The 25,145-nt window shown below is 49.4% G+C and overlaps 1 protein-coding gene across 1 annotated transcript; it reads left to right on the forward strand.

Annotated features, from left to right (window-relative positions):
• Window positions 1-516: 516 nt before the first annotated feature.
• Window positions 517-24,197, forward strand: LOC103021064 (sialic acid-binding Ig-like lectin 5). Its single transcript, XM_057533736.1, has 17 exons — window positions 517-599; window positions 666-1,046; window positions 1,248-1,526; window positions 1,758-1,805; window positions 3,127-3,223; window positions 4,528-4,609; window positions 7,141-7,307; window positions 13,058-13,255; window positions 13,394-13,464; window positions 13,531-13,917; window positions 14,135-14,413; window positions 14,635-14,682; window positions 16,846-17,103; window positions 17,189-17,473; window positions 17,782-17,878; window positions 18,226-18,307; window positions 22,309-24,197. The coding sequence occupies exons 1-17, from the start codon at window positions 566-568 to the stop codon at window positions 22,489-22,491; spliced, it is 2,976 nt and encodes a 991-aa protein (XP_057389719.1). The 5' UTR covers window positions 517-565; the 3' UTR covers window positions 22,492-24,197.
• Window positions 24,198-25,145: the final 948 nt, after the last annotated feature.

Here is a 25,145-nt window from a genome sequence, read left to right on the forward strand (position 1 = left end):
CCAGGTCACCAGCCCAACATGCTCACTGTTGGGTGAAGGAGTGAATGGCTGATTGGCTGCTGCCTTCACGTCACCCAGGAGCCCCTTCTTGTCTCCTGCCCCAGACGCTCACACAGACCCTAAAGAACCCTGCGTCTTGCAGGACCGGCCACCCGAGGGTCTAGGTGAGGCTGCGACCCTCCAGGTCGAGACGGGGGTTGAGCGGCTCCCTGGTGTGGACAGCGGTGCTCAGACGGGAGGCCCTTAGGAGGCTCGCCGTGTCCTACGTCTCCGTGTCCTCAGAGGCTCTGGGGCGGGAAGGACCCACCCGAGATGGGGGGCAGGGCAGGGGTCTCCTCCTCGCCTGCTCCTCTCTGGGCAGGTCTCCGGGGTCTCTGGGCCGCGGGGTGTCCGTCTGCTCTGTGCGGAGGCGGGACGAGCTGCGGCTCTGCAGTTCCTCTTCTGAGCACAGCTGAGTCTCGTGTTCCTCCCCGGCTTCCCGTGGGTCTCCCCGCAGCCCTGCCTACCTCTCGCCTCCCCCTTCTCTTTTCACACACAGGACGCCCAGGAGCCCTCCGTCTCAGAGATGCCGCCGCTGCTGCTGTCCCTGCTGTGGGCAGGTGGGTGGGCGGCGGGGAGAGGGCTGGGCAGGGCAGGGGCTGCGGCTGACCCTCGTTCCCCCGCAGGGTCCCTGGCTCAGGATCGGAGAATCCGGCTGGAGGTGCGGGGGCCCGTGACGGTGCAGGAGGGCCTGTGTGTCCGCGTGCCCTGCTCCTTCTACTATCCCTGGAGCTACTGGGACAACTCTGCCCCAGCTTTTGGCTACTGGTTCCGGGAAGGGGCCAATGAGAAGCTGGATGCCCCCGTGGCCACAAACAACCCAGGTCGTAAAGTTCAGGAAGAGACCCAGGGCCGATTCCACCTCCTAGGGGACCATGGAGACAACAATTGCTCCCTGGACATCAGAGACGCCAGGAGGAGGGATGAAGGTTCATACTTTTTTCGTGTGGAAAGAGGAAGTGCACTATGGAGTTATAAGTCTAAGCCGCTCTCCTTGCATGTGACGGGTAAGGAGTGGGGTCCGGGAGAGGCCTCAGGGGAAGGACATGGAGCTCCAGGGCAGGACTCGGATAGGACCCCCTCCTGGGAGGGGTCGGGGGTAAAGCAAGCGGGGGCTCAGAAAGAGGAGCTGGACCAAAGCCTGAAGCTTATCTCAGGGCTGCACCTCTAAGCCTCCTCCTGACCCCGTCTCCCCCTCTCTTCATCAGCCCTGACCCACACACCCCACATCCTCATTTCTGGGACCCTGGAGTCTGGCCGCCCCGGGAATCTGACCTGCTCTGTGCCCTGGGCCTGTGAGCAGGGCACGCCCCCCATCTTCTCCTGGACGTCAGCTGCCCTCACCTCCCTGGGCCCGAGGACCCACCTCTCCTCAGTGCTCACCCTCACCCCACAGCCCCAGGACCACAGCACCAACCTCACCTGTCAGGTGAAGCTCCCCACAAGTGGTGTGATCGTGGAGAGGACCATCCAGCTCAATGTCACATGTGAGTGCTGCACCATGATGCCCGGGGCGTGAGGGGATGGGGGCAGGTGGGCCAGGCCGGGGATGCTTGGTGTTCTTGCCCTGGAGACCCGGCTGAGTAGGAGGCCTAGAAGGACAGAAGCCCTGTCCCGCCTGCATTTCTGTGGCTTCTGGGTGTGTGTGGGGGGGACGCCTACCCTTATCTCAGCCCAGTCCTCCCACTGAAGAAGGAAATTCTGTCTTCCACTCCTAGGTGCTCCACAGAACCCAACAAGAGGTGTGTGCTTAGGGGATGGGACAGGTAAGAAGGAGCCCCCCCATCCATGGGGCATTGACTGGAGTGGGGTCTCTTCCAGGTTGGGTCAGAGCTGCACTTTCAGAGCTCAAATGGTGCAGGTCGGGTGTGGTCCTGCAATTAGACACAAGAAGCCCCCATTAGGTCTCTTCCTGCAGTATCCTCCGACTCTGGTCTTGCCAAAGTGACCCACACCTTCCTCTCTGCCCATTCTAAATATGGTCTTTATCTTTCTCCAGTCTCGGAAGGCCTTGGGGGGGGGCATTTTTTAAATAGACTTTATTTTCAGGAACAGATTTAGGTTCGTAGCAGAATTCATCAGAAGGCAAAGAGACTTCCCTTGTCCCCGCTGCACTTTCCCACACACGCACGGCCTGCCCCCAACAACATTCCCCACCAGAGGGTACCTGTTACAATCGATGAATCTCCATTGACACATCATTTTCAACCCAAGTCCATAATTGACATTAGGGTTCACTCTTGGTGTTGTACATTTCATGGGTTTGGACAAATGTATAATGACATGTATCTGCCATTATAGTATCATACAGAATAGTTTCATTGTCCCCACATCTCTTTGGGCCAGTTTTTTGACTGTCAGCCCCTCAGCCCTCACCCTGACCCCTCTCTGGAGCCCAGAGCTCCCCTCACTGCTGTATTCCCACTGGTCATAACATCTGGTCCCCCAGCTGGAGAGTGAGCCGCATTAGGACTCTCTCAGCAGTGCCCACCAAACTGTTGACAGGTGATGCCCAGACGCACATCCCTTGCCCTGGGTGTTGGGGTGCCGCCAGGCAGGGCCAGAAGAGCTGTCTGGGTCTGACCTGGAGGTCTGAGAAGCTTCCTGCTTCCACCTCCTTCTGAAGGCACAAAAGATCACCGTGGACCCTGCGTGACAGGGCCAACAGAGGCCAGGAGAGCAGATTTAGACACCCTCCCTGGAAGGAAGGAGAGACAAGGCCTTTCAGCATCCCACAGTGCTCTCTGTCTGTCTGTCTCTCTGGCATGTCCACGGGGCACAGCACCTCATGGCTCTGCTGTGGCCAGGTCTGGAGTCTTTTGCAGAGAGACCCTGGATGGAGAAGTAGCTGACTCCACGAAGAGCTGAAGTTTGTTGGGAGTATGTGGGCTGGAGAGGAAGTGTGGCATAGACTGTGTGTCCTTCTGGAAAAGGCTGAGGTCCTACAAATGGTGGGGGAACCTAGGGGCTGCACCCTCGCTGGGAAGGGAGGGGCACCCCTCTCTACCCTCTACCTGCTGAGGAGAGGAGGAGACTTATGCCTGCTCATCGAGATTGGAATTCTCCCCAAGTCTCTCTTGTCTGCAGGAAAATCGGGGACCAGGGCAGGAGTGATTGAGGGGGCCATTGGGGGAGCTGGTGTCACCATGTTGTTTGTTCTCTGCCTCTGCCTCGTCTTCTTCACGTGAGCTGGGTTGGGTGTGGGCCAGTGGAGGAGAAGAGGGGCCTGGAGGGGTTGTGAGGACCCAGAGCAAGGGTGGGGGGCTGCAGAGGTAGTGAGGGTCCAGCTAGTAGACACCTAGCCAGGCATGAGTGTGTTCCCAGCCCTGGTCCCAGATCCAGAAGCCGGGAGGGAGAAGGGACCTTCTTACAGTCTTGTTATAAAGGTTCCTGGGCTCCCTCTACCCTTTTAATTTTTATTTTTTTAATTTTTATTGGAGTAGAGTTGATTTACAATGTTGTGTTAGTTCCTGGTGTACAGCAAATTGAATAAGTTATACATACACATATATCCACTCTTTTTTAGATTCTATTCCCTTATGGGTCATTACAAAGTCTTGAGTAGAGTTCCCTGTGCTATACAGTAGGTCCTTATTAGTTATCTGCTTTATATATAGCAGTGTGTGTATGTCAATCCCAATCTCCCAATTTATCCCACCCCTTTTCCCCCTTGGTAACCATAAGTTTGTTTTCTACGTCTGTGACTCTATTTCTGTTTTGTAAATAAATCCATTTGTACCATTTTTTTTAGATTCCACATATAAGCCATATCATATGATATTTGTCTTTCTCTGATTTACTGCATTCAGTATGACAATCTCTAGGTCCATCCATGTCACAGAACATGGCATTATTTTGTTCTTTTTTATGGCCGAGTAATATTCTATTGTACATATGTGCCACATCTTCTTTATCCATTCCTCTGTTGATGGATTTAGGTTGCTTCCATGTCCAGGCTTTTTTTTTTTTTTAATAAATTTATTTATTTTATTTATTTATTTTTGGCTGTTGGGTCTTCATGGCTGTGTGCGGGCTTTCTCTAGTTGCGGCGAGCAGGGGCTACTCTTCATTGCAGTGCGCGGGCTTCTCATTGCAGTGGCCTCTCGTTGCAGAGCACGGGCTCTAGGCGCATGGGCTTCAGTAGTTGTGGCACTTGGGCTCAGTAGTTGTGGCTCGTGGGCTCTAGAGCGCAGGTTCAGTAGCTGTGGCGCACGGGCTTAGTTGCTCCACGGCATGTGGGATCTTCCCGGACCAGGGCTCGAACCCGTGTCCCCTGCATTGGCAGGCGGATTCTTAACCACAGCGCCACCAGGGAAGCCCTCCAGGCTATTTTAAATGTGCTGCTATGAACACTGGGGTGCATGTATCTTTTCAAATTATGGTTTTCTCTGGATATATTGGGCTCACCCTACTCTTGACCTGCCTTAGTCACTCACTCCAGCCTCAAAAGAGATACCCTGTGTCACAGACCCTGGTGTCTCCCATCAGAGTGAAGACCTACAGGAAGAAGGCAGCCAGGACTGCAGTGGGTGTGGAGGACGTCCACCCTGCCATAGGGCCAACTTCCCTGGTGAGTGACACGGGCACCCTGGCAATGTGGCCTGCCCTGCATATCTCCCGGGGTGGCCCACAGCCATGCACCATTCAGCGTGTCCAGAAATGAGCTCTTCCCCTTCCTGCTTCTTTGAAAATGTAGGATTTATTATTATTCCTGTATGTGAGGCCAACAGATCAGGAGACGATTGCCACAGAAAAGACAGGTATTACAGTTGCCAAGAGCAGGGGGCATGCCACACCATGCAGGGCCATGAGAGGCAGCACCAGGGTCTGTCAAGAGGCAGAGGGAGTGAGGAGGAAACCTGGGCAAGAGATTCTTTTGTGGTTTATGTGGGAAGGAACAGGCAGGGAAAACAGACTGAGGACTACCTAGTTTGAATGATTTCAGAATGCTCTGGGGTGCAGGGGCTGTCTCTAGTTGTCTGGTACCTGGCCCCGGGGTGACGAGAGCGGGAGGATAATGGTCCAGAGAGTAAGAGTTTGATAAAGGAAGTGGTTTGGGCTGATCGATTTGCAATATGAAGGGCAGGCTTGCAGGCAGATCCCTTAGAATCTCTAGAAATTGACTAGCACTGGCTAGGGGCAATCCCTCGAGGGTTAACAAAGCCCCAGTTGTCAAAACATCAGAAACACATGGTTAATACATCCCTAAACATACTTCTGCTGGGTTCTCCAATTCATCAGTGGTACTCTTGTTCCTGACTCCCAGCCAGAGATCTATCCCTTTCCCCCATCACCTCTTTCTGCAGTGATACACTGCAAAGCATGTGTGTGTTTCTTCTAAATACAGCTTGATACAAACCTTCCCTTTGAGCTGAGCTCCCCACTTAGTTCTTATCTTGCTGAAGCCTCCTCACCTTCCTCCATACATCTGCATTACCTGCATCAAAGACCGTTGTCCCATCCTGCCCAAGTCTGAAATGCACTGTTTCTCCACACTGCCAAACAACTCGATTGACATTTAGGGCAGGAAAACCAGAGTCAGCTTTAATGCTGCACTTCTTCCAAACAGGCTTGCTCAAGCAAAGTAAGCTTTTTGCATCTCAGAATCATTGCCCATCTGTCCCCTTCTCCTCACGTGTCCGTATCAGCCAGCCCTACTCCTGCTCATCCTCTGAACCCTGACTTTCATTTATTTCTTGAGCTATGACTAATGTGGCCACCACTGAGGCTTTTGAGCAAATCCATCACCCATGCATTCACTTATTCCTTCAGCAACTATCTGCCACTTGTTGATTGTTCTGGGCACTTGGGTAATATCTGTATTTTTACAGAGACATATGTTACAAGTGGAAAATGTCCCTTGCTGTCAAGGACTTACATTTATTGAGAGGGGAGTGGGGCGGTTGTGGTGAAAGCAATGAACAGGTAAGTAGTGCAAATATACAGGAAATAAGAGCTATGGAGGGAAATGCAATGGGAGAATGGGAGGGACAGTCCTGGGGGTGGGAGTCTTTGAGAAAACACCTGCAGGAAGGGAAGGAACACAGTGTGAGCCCCTGAAAGAGAGTCGTTGAGGGGCTCTAGACAGAGGGAGCTACAAGTGCTGGGCTCAGAGGTTGGGACAAGCCTGATGCATTGGAGAGATGCATCACTTAATCATGATGAAGCCTCCATAAAAATCCCAGTAGTATGGGGTACAGGGAGCTTCTGGCTGGTGAACAAGCGGAGGTGCTGGGAGAGTGATGTGTCTTGAGAGGGGATGGAAACGCTGCACGCCTTCCCACATACCTTGCCCTGTGTATTTCTTCATCGGACTTTTCATGCCTTCCTAAGCTCTATCCTTCTATAGAAAACTAGTAATGTAGTAAGTAAACGGTTTTCCTGAGTTTTGTGAGCCACTCTAGCAAATTAATCAAACCTGAGGAGGAGGTCATAGGAACCTCTGATTTATAGCCAGTTGGTCAGAAGCACAGGTGACAACCTGGACTTGTGATTGACATCTGAAGTGGGGGCAGAGGCAGTCTCATGGGACTGAGCCCTTAACCTGTGGGATCTGACACTATCTCCAGGCAGATAGGATCAGAATTGAGTTACATTGTAGGACACCCAGCGGGTGTGGGAGAATTCCTTGGTGTGGGGGTAAAAAGAACCCACACATCTGGTGTCAGAAGTGTTGTGAGTGTGATAATAGTGCGAGAGTAAAGGAGAGACACACAGGAGAAGTGAGCTTTTCCATAAACACGCTCCTGTGTATCCAACGTTGGGCACACAGGAAACCTCAGAGGGCCAGGAGTTGAGTTTGTGATCAATAGATGTGTGTCCCTGGGAAGAACCTACCCTCTCTGAGACTTAGTTTCTCTCCCTGTAACATAGTAATATTTTCTACATAGGTCTGTGTGAGTGTTCAGTAGAACTGGAAAACAATCTATAGCATTATATTTGTTGGATGACTGAATAAATGGAACCTTAAGAAACATTTGGTAACGGAATGGAAGAATGAATAAATGCTCTGTCCCAGAGTCAAATTCACTTCCTGGACCCTCTCTCCCTTCTCCCCCCGAAACTACCTCGATCTGACCCCTTTCTTTGCTCTCCATACAGCAACACCAGCAGGAGTCCACGTTAGAGGATCCTCCTGACCCCACAAGCTCGGCAGGGGCCACCCCCACCTTGGGGATGGAGCAGGAGCTGCATTACGCCTCCCTCACCTTTCATGGGGTGCATCTTCAGGAGAGCACCCACTCAGAATACGCGGAGATCAGGACCAAGTGAGGAACCGAATGCAACGTCAGCCTCAGCCAGAACGTCCATATCCTCTACAGGAAGGGGGACCCACAGGCTAATGCTTAGAGACTTAACATCCCCATAGGTGATGGGTTTACGAACTACTGTTAGTGAGTTTCCTGCTATGTTGGAACTATCTTAGGCTTTGCATTCAGAGAGACCTGGCATCAAATCCACGCTTTTTCATTTATTAAGAGTATGATATCATGCAAGACACCGTACCCCTCCATGTCTTGGTTTTCTGCTTTGGTGAAATGGATGTGAGAAGACCAGCATCACAACGTTGTTGTGAGGATTAAACGAAAGTACGAAATATGCAACACAAATCTTAATACATTGTGACCTTTGTCAACTGAAAAAAAACACACCACCTAAAAGTTGCAAGTTATGTTTTCTTTGGGGATCTTACTGAGGACTATAGCCTGGGACACAGCCTCTCCAATAGCTCTGAGGAACTGCTCCAAGGAGGTCAGGGAGGAGCCAGGATATAAAGGTGTTTTTGCTGCAAACAAACAAACAAACATGTAGTCGAACATCAGAAGATGTCTAACCACAAAAATCAGACATCTCAAGGTAATGGCTTTAGAGCTTTTAGAGCTTTTCTATGTATGGGAAGATGCAAGAGTCTGAGCTTATTGGAAATTATTTCTTAGATATGAGCCTTAACAAGGTAGGGCCAGTATCGTGTTTTTCTCCGTCCTGAATTCCCCTCGGGGCACACCTTCGGGGGAGACTGCAGTGGTTGATGGTTTAATGGCGGGCAACATCCTTTGTTTACTGGAATGGCAGGCAACATTTTTTTTGTTTGTTTGCACATTTCACCCAGAGGCTGGGTATGTCCTGTCCCGGGCACCACATCGGCTACATGTCAGTCTCACTCTTTACTCAAAACCCTCCCATGGATCCCTTCCTTGACTTGGCCTCCAGCACCATCTCTTTCCATTCCTGAATCTTCCCTTTCCATCCTCCCTGTCTTCTACTAGCCCTGCTATAGCCAAAATCAAGTAATAACATTTAGAGAATTTCCTAAATCTTAGAGTTGACCATGGCCAAAATACTGCTCCCTCCTCAACCCAGAAGAATAATTGACAAGCTTCTCAACCTGACATTTTAGGTCAGGGGTCAGGAGACCTTTCTGGTAAAGGGCCAGATAGTAACTATTTAGGCGTTTCAAGCCATATGGTCTCTGTTGCAACTATTCAGCTGTAGTGCAAAAGCAACCATAGACAATTTGCAAATAAATTAATGTGGCTGTGTGCCAACAAAATTTTATCCACAAAAACAGGCAGCCCCGGGGTTGTAGTTTTCTGACCTCTGTTCTAGGTTATTCTTAGTCTCACCCAATCTGCTTCTCCATTACCATATCCCAAACCACCCATCCCTCAAGCCATTCTCTAAGAACCCATTCTGATGCATCCCTCACTGTCTTGGAGCACCTGCATCTCTCCTTCCAGGAAGACCCAGCCCCATGAAGTCATCTGGCTAACACCTTCTTATCCTTCAAAGTGAGTTCAAAATTATAGTCTGGGTTGAGAAGGTAGAGGGAAGCAGGAGCTTGTAAACTTTCTCCTAAAAAGCCTAATACTCTAATTTTACTGAAAATCAGTTGAAGCAAAAAACAGCCCCAAATATACCAGCAGCACTGAAACCGTGGCAGGGATAATGCATGATGCCCCAGTTTCTAAAGTGACACTTGAACAGATGAAAGATTCTGGTGTGGTGTAAGAAAAGGCAAAACCCAAACCCGGCGCCTACACCCAGAAAGAACAGTTAAGTCAGACTGTCGTTTATGATAATGTCAGCCTGCGTGATGTGACCCAACACATTAAAGGTCGATGGTCAGCCTTCCAATCCAGACAAGATGACATTGGCCCATCGTTCCCTGCTTCTCCCTCTCTTCACAACTCTAAACCCTGCGAATGGTGCAAGGGACAACCAAAGGAGAATTCTGGAAAGTGGTAAGAAGAAGGCAAGTTGGTTTAGGACCCCAGGACCCTAAGAACAATGCAGAGTCAGGATATCCCGTCCCTACACCCAACCGAGGATGAACACTCAGACCCAGCGTTCCCCAAACCCTGACCGAGAAACAGTCAAGGGCTATCATCATATTGTCACGAACGAGCTCACCTGTCCCATCATCCAGGTATGTCCTCTCTCCCTCCTTGGGGCCCCCACAGCCCCGTCCTCCCCGCGGCATCAGCCCAGGCCACGCCCGACTGTGATCGTGTCTCGATCCCCCTTCCTGACCCTGGCTGGTTCTCCTCCAGTGTTGGCCTCGCCTCAGCCCAACCCCACAGGACGCTCTGCTTAACAGATGGGAGACAGGCACCCAGGACACAGGAACAGCTACCAGCCCAGCCAGTAGAGGGACCTGCCCAAACAGAGGCCTGTTCAGCACGTCCTGGGCTGAGGAGGGGAGCGGAAGTGTGGCCAGATAGAAGTAAGAGCCAGTAGAGGTCAGGGCCGGTGCCCGGAGTGAGGCAGGAGATAGATGGGCTCCAGGCTAGACATTTACAACTGGCCTCCTGTTCACACTTCCTGGGGTGAGAAGAAGATGGGCTCCAGGCTGGACATTCATTCCCAGCCCCCTGTTTACATTTCCTGAAGCAAGAGACAAACAGGCTCCAGGACTACGTATTTATGACCGGACTCCTGTCTATCTTTCGAGATCTGCACCTCAATATAAAAACCAGCAACAGAAATAGGGCAAATATCCAGACATTGGAGATTTTTATGGCAGGGACAGAGTGGGACAAATCCTGTTAAAAGATCAAGAAGTCATACATGTCCCATCCTTGGGACAAGGGAAACATCGCACATGCGCAGAAAGGCTCCTTGGGGGTCAAAAGGGAGGGGGCACCACCCCATAATATGTGATGCTAAGTTCGTCCCATAGGCCTCTGGGCTGGACTCCATCTTGGAAAGAAGTTGCGCACGCATGCTGTTGAGGGTCCTAGGGCAGGTCAGGTGTGGAGAAAGAAACCAGATAATTGGCCGGAGGTAAACAGAGACCCGGAAGAACTGCCGTATATGAATGACTTAACCGGCTCTTTATGGGGCTTCCCCTCATTAGGGGGGACGCCCACACCCTTTCCCTCCGGGTGTGCAGCTCTGCCCTGCTTCTGTCTTAACTAAACAAACTGTTTCTCTGTGTGCTCTCCCACTTGTTGTGCTGTGTCTCTAATAATAAACTTTGTACCTGTTTTTACAGTTTTGCCTCTGTAACAAATGCATTTTTCACTGGGGGCAACAGCCAGCGGGTATGGTGGCTGGGATTCCTGGTTTTCATCCAGGCTCCCCAGGTTCAATTCCCGGGCAGGGAAGTAAGATCTCGCTTCACGCCACCCCTCACCGCCGCCACTCTGAGATCAGGAGGAGAAGCCGAGGTGTCCTCGGGTTACCACCTCTTTCGTTCCCTTTTCTCCTCCTGCCCTCAGAGCGGCCCCACCCTGCAGGCTGGCCGCTGGCCGCTGTGCGGCCGCGTCAATCGTGGGCTGCTCTAGGCTGCTCTGAGCACTCCCCTTGTACGAACACATCGACTCTTCGGGGTGACCCCGTGGGTTCACTTGCTAGGGCTGCCATAAGGAAGTACCACCCACTGGGCGGCTTGAACAACAGAAATTCATTTTCTCACAGATCTGGAGGCTGAAAGTCTGAGATCAAAGTGTCAGCAGGGCTGGCTTCTGCTTATTATTATTGTAAATTTAAAAAAATTTTTTTTTTAATTTTTTTTTTATAGCTACTTTATTTATTTATTTATTTATTTTTGGCTGTGTTGGGTCTTCGGTTCGTGCGAGGGCTTTCTCTGGTTACGGCAAGCGGGGGCCACTCTTCATCGCGGTGCGGGGACCGCTCTTCATCGCGGTGCGCGGGCCTTTCACTATCGTGGCCCCTCCCGTTGTGGAGCACGGGCTCCAGACGCGCAGGCTCAGTAGTTGTGGCTCACGGGCCCAGCCGCCCCGCGGCATGTGGGATCCTCCCAGACCAGGACTCGAACCCGTGTCCCCCGCACTAGCAGGCAGATTCTCAACCACTGCGCCACCAGGGAAGCCCCTAAATTTTTAAAATTTTTAATTGAAGTATAGTTGCTTTACAATGTTGTGTTAATTACTGCTGTACAGCTAAGTGATTCAGTTATACATATATATATACATCCTTCTGAGGCCTCTCTCCTTGGCTTGTAGATGGCCGTCTTCTCCCTGTATCTTCACGTGGTCTTCCCTCAGTGTGTGTCTGTGTCCCCATCTCTCTTTCTTACAAGGACACCAGTCCTATTAGATTAAGGCCCACCCCAATGACCTGATTTTATATTAATTACCTCTTTAAAGGCCTTGTCTCCAAACGCAATCACACTTAGAGGTACTGGGGGTTAGGACATGCACATATGAATTTGGGGGGGGGGGGTGACACAATTCAGCTTCCAACATCACGTGAGCACAGGCACACCTCTGTACAGAGTGGTTAAGCCCCTTCCCAAGGCGGCACAGCACGCATTAGGGAACCAAGCTCAAGCCTAGAGCCGTCTACTGCAGAGCCTATGCCCCTGACCCCCGCATTAAAGGCCTCAGAGGAGGAAGCCCCAGGGAGGCGCTGACCACCAGGAGCTTCTCGCTGAGGGTGGGACTCAGTATGACCCCTGAGGAATAGGCAGGGCCAGACACCTGACCTGCAAGACAGTCACAGAAGAGTCTGTAGAAAACACCCACCTCTGTCCTTGTATCAGATTCTCCCACAGACGGGGGTTGCACATTGTGATCCTTCCATGTGACAGATGAGGAAACTGAGGCTTGGAAGGGAGAAGGGCAGGGCCCACCTACCTCCAAAACGCGGCATCTCCCCAGTGTCACGCTGGGCTGTCATTTGGCTCCCAAGCCTGGCGTGTGCAGTCAACACCAGGGAGGGAGGCCTGGGGCAGGGGCCTGTGAGCAGGTCAGGAAGCCTCAGGACCACCTGTAGGATCATGTCCTCGTGACCACCCTCCTGGATCCTGGTCCCATCCTCTCTGTCCATTTATACCCGGGAACTCACCTTCTAGCTGCATAGAGTGATGGGGTCTCCTCCAAGCCTCTATCTGGGCGGCCCCTATCTCACACTGTATCAGCAGGAGCTGGGGCGTCTGAGAAGTTCTCAAGGATGGAGAAAAAGTCTGTCGCCTTCTTGCCTTGTGCCCCCCTCCCCTGAGAGGAGAGGTGCTCCTGTGTCACGTTCATTTTGTCACCAAGTCCGAGCTCGCTCGGCTCTCCTCACAACAGGCCAATGAATCGGAGACGAGGCATGGAGGGAAGGAATAACAACTTTATTCGGAAAGCTGGCAGACCTAGAAGATGGCAGACTAGTGTCTCTGAAAAACCGTTTTATTGGGGTTTGGATACCAGTTTCTTTTACAGCACAGAGAGGGCGAGGAGATGAGGAAGTAAAGTGAAAAGGCCGTAAGGTTTGCAAATATCACGTGGAATGGCCAGCCTCGGGGAGGGGGTGTGTTAATTTCTTCTTTCTTGTATCCATCCACAGGTGGAACGGGGTCCGGATGTTTCCCTGAACGAAGGCACTTTGGTTTAACATTCAGGCACAGGGGCAGGGTTCCCCGAGGCAGGCCATTATGTATAGACAGTATCCTTTTAATGAACAAAAGCAGCAGAAAGCAAAGGTTAAAGTAAAAGAAACAGATCCAACATGTAGTCCTATTTGGCTCTTCCCTGTTACAATTTCTGTAACTAATCACCACCTCTTTCAGCCTGGCAGGACCCGTCCCCGTCTTGCATGCATGGAGCTTCCCCAGCTGCTCCTCCTGCATCTCACACCCGACGGGGACTGACCGGCCCGATTTCCTGCGGACAGAGGTGTGGGAGGGACAGGCTGTGGACCGGGACCCGGGAGACACCTTTGGGCTGTACTCGCTGCTTGTGACCCTCACCGGGGCCTCATATGGAAAGTAGAAGTGGTTACTCTCCAAGGTCCACGCAGCTCCGGGAACATTTGGGTGCTGAGTTCCTCTCTTGTGGTCGGTTACCTTCCGACCTCAGCTCTGGACTTCCTGTTGGGGCTTCCTCTCAATCCTGTGACACAAAAGCCCCATCACTCTTACTGCAAAGATGCTGCTATTACCACCACCGCCGCTGCTGCTGTCCCTGCTGTGGGCAGGTGGGTGGGCGGCGGGGAGAGGGCTGGGCGGGGCAGGGGCTGCGGCTGACCCTCGTTCCCCCGCAGGGTCCCTGGCTCAGGGTTCGAGCTACTACTGGCTGCAAGTGCAGGAGTCCGTGACGGTGCAGGAGGGCCTGTGTGTCCACGTGCCCTGCTCCTTCCACTATCCCCGGAGCTACTGGAACTACTCTGTCCCAGCTTTCGGCTACTGGTTCCAGAAAGGGGCCAGTATCTACCAGGATCCTCCAGTGGCCACAAACAACCCAGATCGTGAGGTGCTGACGGAGTCCCAGGGCCGATTCCACCTCCTTGGAGACCCCCGGGCCTACACCTGCTCCCTGGACATCAGAGATGCACAGAGGGGAGACACGGGGACATACTTCTTTAGGGTGGAGAGAGGGCCTATTGTGAGATATAGTTACGTAGAGAACATGATCTTCCTGCATGTAACAGGTGAGGATGGTGTCAAGGAGAGGACACACAGATGCACAGGCCCTGAGGGCCCCCAGGGCAGGGCTGGGAGGGGACCCCCTGTCTTCTCATTCTGGGAGGGACCCAAGGGGACCTAGGACGACAGGACGCTGTGGCTGGCCTGGGGCAGAGGCAGCTCTGAGGGGCACACTCGGCGTCCCCCCTCCAGGGCCTGGGTCCTTTTCTCTCTCCTCTTCAGCTCTGACACAGACACCCGACATCCACGTCCACGGGACCCTGGAATCCGGCCGCCCCAGGAACATCACCTGTGCAGTGCCGTGGGCCTGTGAGAGGGGGACACCCCACACCTTCTCCTGGATCGGGGCTGCCCTCACTTCCCTGCACCCCACGAGTCCCCATTCCCCAGGGCTCACCCTCGCCCTGAGGCCCCAGGACCACGGCACCAACCTCACCTGTCGAGTGACCTTGCCCGGAGCTGGCGTGAGCACGGAGAGGACCGCCAGGCTCAACGTGTCCTGTGAGCGCGGGGCCGGGACGCCGGGTCCCTGAGGGCGGACGGCGTCGGGGCGGGGAGGTAGGGCCTGGGCTACTGGGTACTGAGCCCTGTGAGCTGGAACTGGGGAGGAAGGAAAGAGGACACTACTCCGCCCTCTTCCTATTTCTAATGTTTCTGGGGGAAAAGGGCCAATGCCTACCTTCCTGCCACCGAAAAACGGACAGTTATGTCTGTCTGTCCAGATGCACCCCAGAAGCCGACCATCAGAGTGTTCCGGAAAGAAGGCACAGGTAGGTCGAAACCTCCCTTCTCCAGGGGTGTGGTGGAAGTGGAAGCGTCTCTGCCCTTCGGAGCAGAGCTGGGGTTCAGAACTCAGATGGCAGAGAGGCTCAGGCCTGGGGTGGGGACAGCAGAGGTGGGAAACCCCCCACTGGCTCATCAGCTTACAAACTGGCCTCCCCCTCTCGCTGACCCTGCTCTCATGGGCTATCGCGTGGCCTCTTCCTTGTCTGTCGGACGTGGCTGTCCCCACTGCCAGGACTACATCCTTCTCCCACATCCTGCCCTCGTTCTCCTTAGGATCTAGACCCCACCTACTCCTTCAGTTTCCTTCCCTCATTTTAATGTTATTGTTTAAAATAGTAAGCATACGGGACTTCCCTGGCGGTCCAGTGGTTAAGACTCCACGGTCCCAATGCAGGGGGCGCAGGTTCGATCCCTGGTCAGGGAAGTAAGATCCTGCATGCCGCACGGCACAGCCAAAATAAATAAATAAATAAAACAAAAAATAAAACGTAGTTTAAAAAAAATAAAATAATAAGCATACAATGTGTGTTAGTCAGCTCAGGCTGCCATAATAAAATACCAGAGACGAGGTGGCTTAAAAAATAGGAATTTATTTCTCACAGTTCTGGAGGCTGGGAAGTCTAAGGTCAACGTGCTGGCTGATTGGGTTCCTGGTGAAGGCTCGCTTCCTGGCTTGTACATGGTTGCTTTTTGTCTACGTTCTCTGGTGTCTCTTCTAAGACCACTAAAGTCGTCGTGAGAGTCTCAATCTCATGACCTCATCTAACCCTAATAACTTCTCAAAGACCCATCCAAATACCTCCAAACACCATCATACTGGAGGTTAGGGCTTTGACATATGAATTTGAGGGGAACATAGTTCAGTCCCTAGCAAAATTTAATAAGAATAAAACAGTATTCAGCACTTGTGTATCTCCCCTCTTGGTTATCTTTTCAAATATAACCTACACATATACATTTTAAAACACACATATATATGCAGACCATACTACCCACATGCTTTGCATCTCTATTATTATTTTTTAATAAACTTTTCATGTGGAGTAATTTTAGACTCACATGGTACAGAGACTTTCCACAAATCTCTCACCTCATCATTAATATCCTCCATCAGCATGGCATATTTGTCACAACTAAGGAAGTGACGTTGGTACATTTCTACAAAGTAAACTCACCTTTTTCTCAAACTCGGTATATCTTGGAGATTTTCCTGTATCTGTACATAGGAAACCTTCTTCATTCTTAATGATGACCCCATGGTTTTCCAATTAGAAGTATATTATATGATAAAGTACTTAATAGGTCTCCTGTTAGTGGAAAACTATGGTGTTTCCAATCCTTTGCAAAGACAAGACAAAAGTGTGGGTCTGGAAGATAACTTTTGAGTGAGAAGAAAGTCCTGGATCAAAGGGTATGTTTGTAATTTCTACAGATATTGCCAAATCGAGCTACATGGAAGTTGTTCTGTTTACACTACCCCCTGCTCTGTGTCTATTTCCCTGCTAAACATTTTCATCCTTGCTGATACCATAAGTGAATACACTATCATGTTAACTTGCATTATCATTTTGTGAATAGGTTGAGTATCTTTCATTGTGTTTAAAAACCATGCGTATTTCTTTGTGGTCTTTTTCTTGATGATTTGAAGAAACTCTTTGCATATTAATGCAATCATCTGCGTATTCGTTGAAAGGATTTATTTCCAGCCTAATCATGGGCTTTTGACTTAGTGTATGGTGATTTTGCTAGGCAAAAACATGCCCTTTTTCTTGGCTGCACCGCATGGCTTGTGGGATCTTAGTTCCCCAACCAGGGATCAAGCCCTTGCCCCCCTGCAGCGGAAGCACAGAATCCTAACCACTGGACCGCCAGGGAACTCCCGCCATTTTTTTTTAAGTTGCATTCAGTGATGTACTGGGATTAGCTCTTACTGGTTGGCGAGACCCAGTTGTGCACTTGTGTCCGTCTTTTCCCACTTCTGGGTTCAGTGGCTTCAAATTAGGTGCTTGAAATTGGCCAAGATGGGAGTTTTTACAGAGAGGAAATTGACAAATGCTACAAAACAGGAAGACATGAGCCATTAGGCAATGGAAGAGACAGAGAGACAGACAGGCAGACTGAAGCTAGCTTTCTCTCTGTCTTGCCAGGACCTGAAACTCTGGGCAAAAGCCTATCTCTCCCAGTCCAGGAGGGCCAGTTCCTACGCCTGGACTGTGTCGCCAACAGCAACCCTCCGGCCACGATGAGCTGGACCCGGGGGAGCCTGACCCTGAGCCCCTCAAATTCCTCGACCCCTGGGGTCCTGGAGCTGCCCCGGGTGGAACTGGGGGACCATGGGAAATATGTCTGCCGAGCTCAGCATCCGCTGGGCTCCCAGGAAGCATCTCTGAGCCTCGTTGTGAAAAGTGAGTTGGAACACACCTGAGGGAAGGACGCCTGGGTTCTAGGGAGAGGAGAGTCTCCTCTGATCCCTCCCATCTCTCCCCACAGACCCCCCGCAGCTGCTGGGACCCTCCTGCTCCCCGGAGGATGAAGGTCTGCATTGCAGCTGCTCCTGCCGAGCCCAGCCGGCCCCCTCCCTGCGCTGGCGGCTGGGGGAGGGGCTGCTGGAGGGGAATTTCAGCAACGCCTCCTTCAAGGTCACCTCCAGCTCGGCTGGGCCCTGGGCCAACAGCTCCCTGAGCCTCAGCGAGGGGCTCAGCTCTGGCCTCAGACTCAGCTGCGAGGCCCTGAACGGCCACGGGAAACAGAGCGCCACTGTCCTGCTGCTTCCAGGTCTGGGAGCTGTGAAGGGCCGTGTCCGGGGAAAGGGGACACACGAGTCTGCGTCCTAGAAGATACTGAGAGGGAGATAAATGAGCCTGATTCAGGGCAAAAGGGGAACTAGAGTTCAGGGTCCTCTGTCGGTTGGCTGGGGTGGGGGCTGGGGACACAGGAGGCTACAATCATATAGAAGGATGGGGGACAAAGGACAGAGTCCTGGATAGAAGTGGGCACACTCGTGGGTCATGGATTTGAGAAGGCTGGTCACTTAGGTGCCTGCTTAGGGACACTGGAGGTCACCCCAAGTGTCTTATCTGCAGGGAGGCCAGCACCCAGGACCGGTGTGGTTTTGGGGGCCGTCGGGGGATCTGGCGTCACAGCCCTGATAGCTCTCTGCCTCTGCCTCATCTTCTTTGCGTGAGTGGTGGCCCCAGTTTGGGACAAGACTTCCCGAGGTGGTGGTACGGGGGGTAGAGGGCGAAGGAGGGGAGACTCAAAGAATTTTTCAGAACTCAAAGCTCAGAGCTGAGGGCCCTGGTAGAGCGATGAAGCCAGGAAGGAGGGCAGTTAGTTGAAGCGGCATCAGGAATGTAGCCTCCTGACATCTTGGCCAAGTGTGGACTCTGGTGCCAGCCGTCCTGGCGGAGGGAGCAGGTGTTCTGGTCATGGTCTCTGCAGCTGGATGCCAGCCTGCACTCAGTCAGTCCTTCTCGGCTCCGTGCAGTGAGCCCACCAAGCTGAAAGGCCCTGGTCTCTCTCTTCAGAGTGAAGATCTACAGGAAGAAGTCAGCGGAGAAGGCATCGAGCAGAGATGGCGTCCGTCCAGCGTTGAGTTCCATCTCTCTGGTGAGTGATGTGGGCAACTTTCCATCCAGTGTCTCCACTGGACACCTCTCCCCCAACAGGGGCCATAGCAGCTTACTCAGCACCTCAAATAATGAGTTCCTCCTCCCCACCTCCAAATTTGTTCTTCCTCCTGAATTTCCTGTTGCACTCAAATCACCCTCTCCTCTTTCCCCTCCATCGCTTCCCAGAGCCAAGAATTGCCCAAGTCCTGTCCATCTTCCTTTTAGCAAAGCTCATCTCCATTTGGCCCCTTCCCTGCTGAGCCCTCACATTCTCTCTGCTGGGTCACTGGCTTCATCTCTCTCCCCGAACAAGCTCTCGGCAAGAAATTCCCGTAACAGCTGTCCTTCGGTCACCCTGTGCTTGCTCTCCACTGTCTAGATCCAACAGAAATATGATGCGAGCCATGTATATAACTTAAAACTTAGCCACGTTAAAAAAAGTAGAAAGGAACATGAGATCAATTTTAATATAATATTTTATTTAACCCAACGTAGCCAAAGTATTATTTCAAACATCATGTCATCAACAGTCAACATAAACATACAAATTATTGAGATTTCTTTCTTTCTTTCTTTCTTTCTTTCTTTCTTTCTTTCTCTCTCTCTTTCTCCCTTCCTTCCTCTGTTTTCTTTCTTTCTTTTTCTTTCTTCCTTCCTTCCTCCCTCCCTCCCTCCCTCCTCCTCCCCCTTTCTTTCTTTTTTTTTTTTAAATTTATTTATTTTTGGCTGCATGGATCTTTGTTGCTGCACACGGGCTTTCTCTAGTTGCAGCGAGTGGGGGCTACTCTTCATTGTGGTGCATGGGCTTCTCATTGTGGTGACTTTTGTTGCGGAGCACAGGCTCTAGGCACAAGAGCTTCAGTAGTTGTGGCTCACAGGCTCAGTAGTTGTGGCTCTTGGGCTTAGTTGTTCCGCAGCATGTGGGATCATCCAGGGACCAGAGCTCAAACCCGTGTCCCCTGCATTGGCAGGTGGACTCTTAACCACTGCGCCACCAGGGAAGCCCCTCTTTCTTTCCTTCTTTCTTTCTTTCTTCCTTTCTTTCTCCCTTCCTCCCTCCCTTCCTTCCTTCCTTCCTTTCTTTCTTTCTTTCTCTTTCTCTTTCTTTCTTTCTTTCTTTCTTTCTTTCTTTCTTTCTTTCTTTCTTTCTTTTCTTTCTTTCTTTCTTTCTTCTTTCTCTTTCTTTCTTTCTTTCTCGACTTTGAACTCCAGTATGCATTTTGTACTCACAGCACATCTTTGTTCTGACTCACCACATTTCGTGGGCTCAAGAGCCACGTGTGGCTGGGGGCTCCTGTGCTGGACAGTGCAGGCCTAGGGAATCAAGACCAAATTCCTCAGTCTGGTGTTCTGTGATCTGTCCCCTGCCAAGTTCTCCAGCCGGCATCCTGTCCCTCCCCACAAAATGAGCTTATTATATTCTATGATATTATGATTTATAATAAGAAATATATATTTGGTCTTTATCCCCTATTCCTGGCACAGAGCTCCTAGAACCCTTGAACTTTCCTGTGATGGGAGTGATAAAGGTATCTCTTGTTAGATTCATGGGGTGACTTTTGGGAAGCACCTAAGGATGGGGGCTGGTTGCTGGGAGAACCAACCATGCAATTGGGGGATTGGAACTTTCAGTCCCACGCCCTGACCTCCAGGGATGGGAAAGGGGCTGGAGGATGAGTTCAATCCCCAAGGGCCAATGATTCAGTCAATCATGACTACGAAATGAAGCCTCCATAAAACCCCCCAAAGTATGGGGCTCAGAGAGCTTCCAGGTTGGTGAACAAGTGGAGATTTGAAGAGGATGAAGCAATCGGAGAGGACATGGAAACTCTGCACCCTTTCCCTATACCTTGCCCTACACATCTCTTCCATCTGGCTGTTCCTGAGTTATAGCCTTTAATTTAAAAAAAAAAACAGCTAATTTAATAAGTGAAATATTTCTCTGAGCTCTGGGAGCTACTCTAGCAAATTAATAGAATCTGAGGAGAGGGGTTGTGTGAATCTCTGATTGACAGCTGTCTGGTCAGAAGCACGGGTGAGAATCTGGGACTTGTGATTGGCATGTGAGGTTGAGGGTGGGGCAGTCTTGTGGGACTGAGCCCTTAACAGTGTCAGAATTGCGCTGAATTGTAGGACACCCAGCTGGTGCTGCAGACATGCTTGTTGGTGTGCAAATCCCCCCGCCCCTGCCCCATATTGTAAGTGGTTCCAGGATCCTTATATCTCCAGGCAGGGCTCGCTCTTTGTGACTTTGTGCGTTTGCATTCGAGATTTCCTCTGTCCTGATCCCATTTGCACTGGTCAAGCCCTCAGTCATCTTTCTTACCCCAGTTAATTTTTTTATTATTATTTTTTTATTGAACTAGAGTTGATTTACAATATTGTGTTAGTTTCTGGTATACAGCAAAGTGATTCCTATATATATATATTCTTTTTCAGATTATTTTCCATTATAGTTTATTAAAAGATATTATACATAGTTCCCAGTGCTATACAGTAGGACACTGTTGTTTATCTGTTTTATATGTAATAGTGTGTATCTGCTAATCCCAAACTCCTGATTTATCCCTCCCTGCCTCCCGTGTAACCATAAGTTTGTTTTCTGTCTGTGAGTCTGTTTTTGTTTTGTAAATAAGTTCTTTTGTATCATTCTTTTAGATTCCACATATAAACGATATCATATGATATTTGTCTTTCTCTGTCTGACTTACTTCACTTAGTATGATAATCTCTAGGTCCCTCCATGTTGCTGAAAATGGCATTATTTCATTCTTTTTTTAAAAATTTATTTTATTGAAGTATAGCTGATTTACAATGTTGTGTTCATTTCTGCTGTACAGCAAAGTGATTCAGTTTTATATATATATATATATATTCTTTTTCATATTCCTTTCCATTATGGTTTATCACTGGATATTTTTTTTTTAATTAATGAACTTATTTATTTATTTTTGGCTGCGTTGGGTCTTCGTTGTTGCATGTGGGCTTTCTCTAGTTGTGGCAAGCGGGGGCTACTCTTCGTTGCGGTGCACGGGCTTCTTGTTGCAGTAGCTTCTCTTGTTGCAAAGCATGGACTCTAGGCGCACAGGCTTCAGTAGTTGCGGCATGTGGGCTCAGTAGTTGTGGTGCAAGGGCTTAGTTGCTCCGCGGCATGTGAGATCTTCCTGGACCAGGGCTCAAACCCATGTCCCCTGCATTGGCAGGCGGATTCTTAACCACTGTGCCACCAGGGAAGCCCGATTACTGGATACTGAGTATAGTTCCCTGTGCTATACAGTAGGGCCTTGTTGTTTATCCATTCTATATATAATAGTTTGCACCTGCTAATGCCAAACTCCCAATCCATCCCTCCCCCACCCCACCCTCCTTGGCAACCACAAGTCTGTTCTCTATGTCAGTGAGTCTGTTTCTGTTTTATTTCATTCTTTTTTTATGTCATGCCAGTTTATGTCATTTAAATATTCCCCTGCCCTATACCAGACCGACTGTCATCATGCATCCCTGTAATAATCACAGGCCTGTCCCCACCACACTGTGAGCCCCTGGAGGGTAGTGCAGGTCTCCTGCAGACCTCTGTGACTCTCACCCACAGCACCCTGCTTCTGTCCATCAAATCACATTTTGCAATTCGATAGGTTTTGAGTTTGCAACAATTTCATACAGTCTCCTTGTCCTCATAGACTGTCCAAGGTCAGGGATCTTGTCTGTGGAAGAATCACTTCACCTTGCTCACTCAGTCTGTTTTCCTAATTGTAAAATGAGGATAATATTTATATCATCCATGGAGGGAAGTTGTAAGGATTCAGTGGGGTGAGTAACAAGAAGAACAGACCACTATGATTAAAGGAATGAATGAATGAATGAGTGAGTGAATGAATGAGTGAATCCTCAGGAAATGGGTGTGAAATGGATAAAGGAATAATTGCCCCCCTCAAGCCCCAGGTTCCCTTCTCCAGACCTCAACAGCCAGCTCTGAAGCTCTTCTCTCGTCCCACTCAGGGTCACCTCAATGAATCCTGTTCAGACAGCCCCTCAGACTACCAGACCCCAGCTCCGGCCACCTCCACCTCAGGGAAGGAGCAGGAGCTCCATTACGCCACCCTCAATGTCCACAGGCTGAGGACCCACAACTTTCAAGACCAGGACACCACCGAGTACTCAGAGATCAAGATCCGGAAATAATGCCCCCGCCCCCAACCCCAGAACCAGGCTGGAGCCCAGAAAATGCATCTCTGAAGAAAATGTGTGCCAGGCACCGATTCTTGAAGACTTGACTGCCCTCTGAGCCAGAGCTTATAAATGAGAATGTGAAGCTCCTTGGAGTGGCTAAAGGTCGCAGAGAGTCCTAGGTTCAAATCCAGGCCCTGGTAACCCTAAGGGTGTTATATCAGGCAAGTCACTTTACCTCTCTGTGCTTCAGTTTCCTTCTCTGTAAAATGGGGATAATATCCATTAGGTATATTGTTAAGTGGGGAAAATGCACTTTGGGAGTTGTTAACTACATTGTTATGTGTTAAGTTTACCTCAGGATGGAGGGAGATGTCAGCTTTTGGCTCTACCACATATTTCTATTTTGCCTGACTATTTTTAAGAACATGAATTATTTTTTGTTTGTTTGTTTTTCCGGGAGGGAGGAGATGAAACATGTATTATTTTTTTAAAGTAAACCTAAATTTACCTCTCTGGATGGAGAAGATATTTCCCAATACATGTATCTAACAAAGGACACCTAGAATATATAATGAATATATTTTTTTAAATAACAAATAATTTAAAAATAAATTTGAGGGCTTCCCTGGTGGCACAGTGGTTAAGAATCCGCCTGCCAATGCAGGGGACACGGGTTCAAGCCCTGGTCCGGGAAGATCCCACATGCCGTGGAGCAACTAAGCCCATGCGCCACAACAGGCTCGAGCCACAACTACTGAGCCTGCGAGCCACAACTACTGAAGCCCGCATGCCTAGAGCCCATGCTCCGCAACAAGAGAAGCCACCACAATGAGAAGCCTGTGCACCGCAACGAAGAGTAGCCCCCACTCACCCTGACTAGAGAAAGCCCGCATGCAGCAACAAAGACCCAATGCAGCCAAAAATAAATAAATTAAAATAATAAGAATAATAAATATATATATATATAAATTTTAAAATAAATAAATAAATAAATTTGAAAAAAAAATTAAAGGGATATGTAAAGAGCTCCCACAAATCAATTAGAAAAAGGCAGACAACCGAATAGAAAGACAAGATAGTCAAATGGCCAATAAGCATACAGAAAAGTATTCAACTTCTGTAGCTGTCAAGGAAATAAAAATTAAAATCACAATGGTGCCAACTGCATAGTTACATTGGCTAAGATAATAAAAATAATATCAAGGAAATCAAGTGTTGAGGATATTACGCTAAGTGAAATAAACCAGTTACAGAATGACAAATGCTGCATGATTCCAGCTATAGGAAGTATTTAAAGAAATCAAACTCTGAAACAGAAGGTAGAGGGGCCCTGGGGGAGACTCAGAGAAGGGGAGTTAGGAAGTTGCTATTCAATAGGTGTAGAGTTTCACTTTTGCAAGATGAAAACATTCTAGAGGTTTGATGGCCAACAATGAGCATATAATTAACACTACTGTACCGTACACTTAAAAATGGTTAAGATGGTAAATTTTATGTTATTTTTTTTTAACCACGATTTTTTAAAAAGTACTATATAGTGGTTACCAGGGGCTGGGGACTGGGGGTGTCGGTGGACAGTTAATGTTTAGTGGGTACAGAATTCCAGTTTGGGATGATGAAAAAGTTCTAGAGATGGATGGTGATGATGGTTGCACAATGTGAATATGCTTAATGCCATTGAATTGTACACTTGAAACATGGTTAAACCAGTATGTCATGGATACTTCATCACAATAAAAAATGTTTCCTTAAAGAACATCAAGTGTTGGTGAAGATGTGAAGCAACTGGAACTCTCCTACACTGCTGGTAGGAGTGAGAATTGGTACAACCGCTCGGGAAAACATTTGTCACTCTCTACTAACACTGAGCACATGAGAGAGCCATTCAACTCCCAGGTGTGCACCCAACAGCAGCGCGTACGCATGTTCACCAAATGTATACAAGAGTGTTCATAGCAGTGCTTGTTGTAATGGCTGAAAACAGGAACCTGCCCAAATTCCCATCAACAGTAAGACAGGCGACAACAGGGTCCTACTGTATAGCACAGGGAACTATATTCAGTATCTTGTAATAAGCCATAGTGGAAAAGAATATGAAAAAGTACATATATATGTACATATATATACACATGGCTGAATCACTGTGCTGTACACGAGAAACTAACACAACATTGCAAATCAACTATACTTCAGTCTAAAAAAAAAACAAAACAAAACAGTAAGACAGGTAAATAGATAGTAAATTATTCACGCAATGGAAAAAGTAACAACTGCACACAACATGTATGAATCTTCCAAACAATGTTGAGTGAAAGAACCCAGACACAAAGTGTACATACTATGTGATATCCTTGATATGAGGTTCAGGCAAAACTAATCTTAAAAAAAAGGAAAAAAATGTTAAAAAGCAGCTTTCACTGCTGAGGGCCCAGATTCAGTCCCTGGTTGGGGGACTAAGATCCCACAAGCCGTGTGGCGCAGCTGAAAAAAAAAACAAACCCTAATCTTAGGTATTAGAAGTCCAGATACTGGTAACCCGCAGTGGGTAGTGGCTGTAGGAGGGCAGTAGGGGTATCCTGAGGTTTCCAGTAAGGATCTGTTTCTTGATCTGGGCATTCATTGCTCAGATATATTCACTCTATGAAAGGTTATTGTTTTTTTTTAAA

The sequence above is a fragment of the Balaenoptera acutorostrata genome, chromosome 19 (assembly GCF_949987535.1).
Source record: "Balaenoptera acutorostrata chromosome 19, mBalAcu1.1, whole genome shotgun sequence".
In the NCBI taxonomy this organism is placed as follows: domain Eukaryota; kingdom Metazoa; phylum Chordata; class Mammalia; order Artiodactyla; family Balaenopteridae; genus Balaenoptera; species Balaenoptera acutorostrata.

Bases quoted from the DNA above. Each gene is read 5' to 3' on its own strand.
- LOC103021064 (XM_057533736.1), top strand. From the start codon at position 566: ATGCCGCCGCTGCTGCTGTCCCTGCTGTGGGCAG. The intron at 13,256-13,393 runs GTAGAAGTGGTT...GTGACACAAAAG, and splicing joins ACCGGGGCCTCATATGGAAA to CCCCATCACTCTTACTGCAA. The intron at 13,918-14,134 runs GTGAGGATGGTG...TCTCCTCTTCAG, and splicing joins GATCTTCCTGCATGTAACAG to CTCTGACACAGACACCCGAC.